Below are 4,248 nucleotides of genomic sequence, written 5' to 3'. Positions count from 1 at the left end.
TACTAATACAGAAAAAGTAGGCCCCAAACGCTCCACATCAACTTTCTAGTTAAGCAAAGATCCGGATTCTTGTTGATGAATCATATTCTGGCACCATTATAACTCTTTGAAACTCCATTTGTGTCTCATACCTACTTTATCTCATTTTCTATTGGAAACAAACAAATAGTGCACATCCCTTTCTAATCTTCCACATTCATTATAAGCTAGAGAAAAAGGGCCAACCATCGCCCCTCACATTCCTAATTCATTAAAAAGTATACAAGATTGGTAAGCAAAGTGACATGGTACCCATCTCTAACTAGTTCAACAAAGGCATGAAGTGGGAGACAGTTCATGTGGGTCTGTTATAGTTACACAACTTTGTCACACATACATACTATATATTTATATATATTATATATTATATTACCCACCTGTTTCCGATCATCTCTTTTATTTTGGGTTTTGCGTTATATACTTCAAATTTTTCTATTTAACTTGCGAAACAATCTTTGCATGAGTGCCAATGCACATACATATGGTTGGACAATTTACCCAATATCTTAATCCGTGTGTGTGTGGTGTGGGGGTAACGTGGAAAATAAATTATAAAGAGGAAAGAAATGATGAGAAAATGAATAAACGTAGGAGAGAAAGAAAATAAAAGGTGCCTGGGACACGAGTAAAGCAGGACTAAAGGGGGCCAATAATTGGAACAATGTAAAGTGAAACTACTGCATACGCAAGGAAGCATATACACACACATATATAATATATATATATATATATATATATATGTATATATATAGGTAAAGAAAGTGAGGTAACAGTAATGATAAAGGAATATATAGCTATATCTGGTACACTCGTTGGTGGCAAAGACAACCCGGTTGATGTGCACTGTGAGAGGTTGCAGGAATTCAAGAGAGAGAGGGATTTTCCAAGTTTGTCTGTTATTATAATTATTTATTAATTATAATGGACACAACAGTGTTGGGACTCAAATGGTCAACCTATGCAAGAGATATACTACTACTACTACAAGGGAGTTTCATTATTTCCAATATCAAGATTCGTTTCTCTACTCATTCCTCCCTTTGATTAACAATAATCATAGCCATCCATCCATCCATCCACCCACCCAACACCCCCACAAAAAGGTTCTATTCACTCTCCCTCTCTCTCTTCTCTTCTTAAGACCCTCTTCAATCCCTCCCAGGAGCCTTTAAAGCGCACAACATCTAATAAATTTTTCCAACCCAAGAACCAGATACGTACCCTCCTCTTTATTCTCTCAAATGGGTTTTGATCACGATGCCAATACCTCTGGCCTTCACCTCGTTCTAGGGTTATCTTTGACTGCTACCACCACTCCATCCACCAAGCCTCGTGATCATCATCATCATCATCTTTGTGTTATTAAGCCTACGCCAACCAAGCCCTATTCCCCCAATGAACCATCTTTAACGTTGGGTTTGTCTGGCGAGAGCTGCCACCTGGCCAAGCAAGTGCCCAGAAATAACAACGTGGCCAACAACAACAGTAAAGTTTATTGTGAGGATCCTCTTGACATGTCCAGACAGACATCACCTCACAGCGTGGTTTCGTCTTTCTCAACTGGGAGGGTTGTCAAGAGGGAGAGAGATCTTAGCTTTGAAGAGGTAGAGGCAGAGGCCGAGGCAGAAGAGAGGGTTTCTTCAAGACTGAGCGACGAAGAAGAAGACGGCTCCAATGCTAAGAAGAAACTCAGACTCACCAAAGAACAATCTGCACTACTAGAGGAGAGCTTCAAACAACACAGCACTCTCAATCCTGTGAGTAATACATATTAATTAATTAATCTCTCTCTTATCCTTATTTATATATTGGAAATTTATTTTGAAATTAATACTATTTTCTTGGATTGGATTTACAGAAACAGAAGCAAGCTTTAGCCAGACAGTTAAATCTACGGCCTCGACAAGTTGAAGTGTGGTTCCAGAATCGGAGAGCCAGGTACGTCTTCTTTTGATTATAAAATCAACACCTTTATACCAAACAGCACCATAAAAATTGTTTTTATTACGTTGTCCTTCATGTATATGAAAAAGCTAAACAATTTAATTAATTGATTAGTTAATTAAAACCTGCAATCCGGCCATTTAGGGAGGCTTAATTAATATATATTGTTCATGAGTTTGGCAGATTCATGAGATGATAACATGACATGTTGGTTTATTAAGGTTTTGGTTTGGTTGCTGCAGAACAAAGCTGAAGCAGACAGAGGTGGACTGTGAGTTCTTAAAGAAATGCTGTGAAACGTTGACGGACGAAAACAGAAGGTTAAAGAAGGAGCTGCAGGAGCTGAAGGCACTGAAACTAACTCAACCCTTGTACATGCCTATGCCTGCGGCAACACTCACCATGTGCCCTTCGTGCGAGAGGCTCGGTGGTGTGAGCGATAACGCTTCCAATAAAAGCCCCTTCTCTATGGCTCCCAAGCCTCACTTCTACAACCCCTTTGCCAATCCTTCTGCAGCATGTTGATTGTGGTTAGGTTTTCACTCTTTGGGGCCAAGAGGTAAAAAGACAAGAGTTATTTCCCACGACCATTGTATTTTTTTGGTTGAGGGCGATGCGTCTAGCTAGGGAAAAGTTGTAATTAGCTAATACTGTTGAGAATAGTAACTTCTGATTGAAATTTGCTTATATTGTATGTTTATATAAACCATTATAGAAAGTGTCCTTGAGTCAGAAACTTTTTATTGTTCATTTTAAAATTCTCATGGTAAGTGTATATACACATATGCTAATGCTCTGAAACAAACAATGGAAAAGAAAAAAATAGCTGGCCTGGGCATAATCTGTTTTCTTCCTCCAAGTATATATATTGTATACACAATACTGGTACAAAGTTGATTCAAATGTTGACTTTTATAACCTTTTAATTTCCTTAAAATAATTGATACATTTTAAATACAGTTTTATAATATAATATAGTATAGGGTTGTTGAATGTAAGCGGAAAATTAGCAGTTTTCTACCCATGAGTGTGCAAAATTTTGTTATACGATTTATTTAGAATTCAGTGAAAAAAAGTTAATCTCAAATATACCACAAGAATATATGGTCGATATCATAATGACAGAGTGAAATGTAACATCAGGTCAAACTTTATTTATAAGTCATAATGCAGAGTTGGAATCTGAGATTATTGTAGGGAAGACTTTAGTAAATTCTATCTCGAAAACTTGTCTATATATAACAGAAAGAAAACCCAGTTAAAGACTGAAAATAAAAATAAAAATTTATCGTAGGTATGATGATTAAGATCATAACAAAATAGCATATAGTTGAAGAGGGCAAACCGGCGCAGTAACAAAAGAAGAGTGAAACAAATACTTGAAACTATGCAGATTTTAAAAAAGATTTGAATTTGATTTGTTAAGTATGTTATAAAGATATTATGTTTGTTGGTGTAGAATTATAGACATAGAATGGGTAAAATAATGAAAAATGAATTGAATAGCAGGAGTGGGATGGGAGGTTATGATTAAGTGAAGGAAAGGTGCAAGGTGTGGATAGGGAAGTTAGCTCACGTGTTTGTGTCTGGAAGTCAGTTGCTTAAAGAGATATGGAATGAGAGATACATAGGAATGGGAGAGAGAGAGAAAGAAGTGGATGGTTGAGTTTTAAATAAGAGATGATTAATCACCATATATATCCATCATTTTCAAACACTTTATTAATATCCATGACTTTTTATTGTATCATAACATTTATAAAATAATTTCAATTTCATTTAGTATATATATTTTAATTATATGTGCATTCATGGTGGCGTCTCGTGAGGTGCTTTGCCTTTAAGGGGACTGGTGGGTCACATCCCCACGTGATGGCCCAATGCCAAAATCTTAAAAATGAAAAATGAGATTTTGTTTAACCAAGGGTGTTATTGTACTTGGGTTAGCCCTAGCATCCACCCTCCTATCATGGCTTTCAATTTCAATATTTAAAATTCAGTTTTAATATATTGTGTTTGAGACAAGGAAGATTTATCTCAAACTAAATCATTCAGTTTAACCAGAAAGTCGAAAGTCTTTTGTCTCTTTGATCATGCTCATAATGAATGTTCTTTCCATTCCTATGTATGTATCTGACCTGTTCCTAGTCCTCTTTCAAATCCCGCATATCTAGTTAAAATTGTTGAGATCTTTGTTTCCAAAAAAAAGTGAAATTTATCATCATTATTTCTTATTTTCAGAGATTAGAATCAAAACCGATGACC

At 36.1% G+C, this 4,248-nt stretch overlaps 1 protein-coding gene across 1 annotated transcript; it reads left to right on the top strand.

Moving 5' to 3' along the window:
* The first annotated feature begins 802 nt into the window (after positions 1–802).
* Positions 803–2,719, top strand: LOC137810010 (homeobox-leucine zipper protein HAT22). The gene is made up of 3 exons (XM_068611111.2): positions 803–1,796; positions 1,898–1,977; positions 2,226–2,719. The coding sequence occupies exons 1-3, from the start codon at positions 1,281–1,283 to the stop codon at positions 2,506–2,508; spliced, it is 879 nt and encodes a 292-aa protein (XP_068467212.1). The 5' UTR covers positions 803–1,280; the 3' UTR covers positions 2,509–2,719.
* Positions 2,720–4,248: the final 1,529 nt, after the last annotated feature.

The sequence above is a fragment of the Phaseolus vulgaris genome, chromosome 2 (assembly GCF_051622355.1).
Source record: "Phaseolus vulgaris cultivar YP4 chromosome 2, ASM5162235v1, whole genome shotgun sequence".
Taxonomy (NCBI): domain Eukaryota; kingdom Viridiplantae; phylum Streptophyta; class Magnoliopsida; order Fabales; family Fabaceae; genus Phaseolus; species Phaseolus vulgaris.
The sequence above is the reverse complement of the archived record's forward strand: the minus strand, read 5'-3'. Positions and strand labels throughout refer to the sequence as shown.

Excerpts from the sequence above, each read along its gene's own strand:
- LOC137810010 (XM_068611111.2), top strand. The coding sequence starts at position 1,281 with ATGGGTTTTGATCACGATGCCAATACCTCTGGCCTTCACCTCGTTCTA. Across the intron at positions 1,797-1,897 it reads AACACAGCACTCTCAATCCT|AAACAGAAGCAAGCTTTAGC; the intron begins GTGAGTAATACA and ends TTGGATTTACAG. Across the intron at positions 1,978-2,225 it reads TTCCAGAATCGGAGAGCCAG|AACAAAGCTGAAGCAGACAG; the intron begins GTACGTCTTCTT and ends TGGTTGCTGCAG.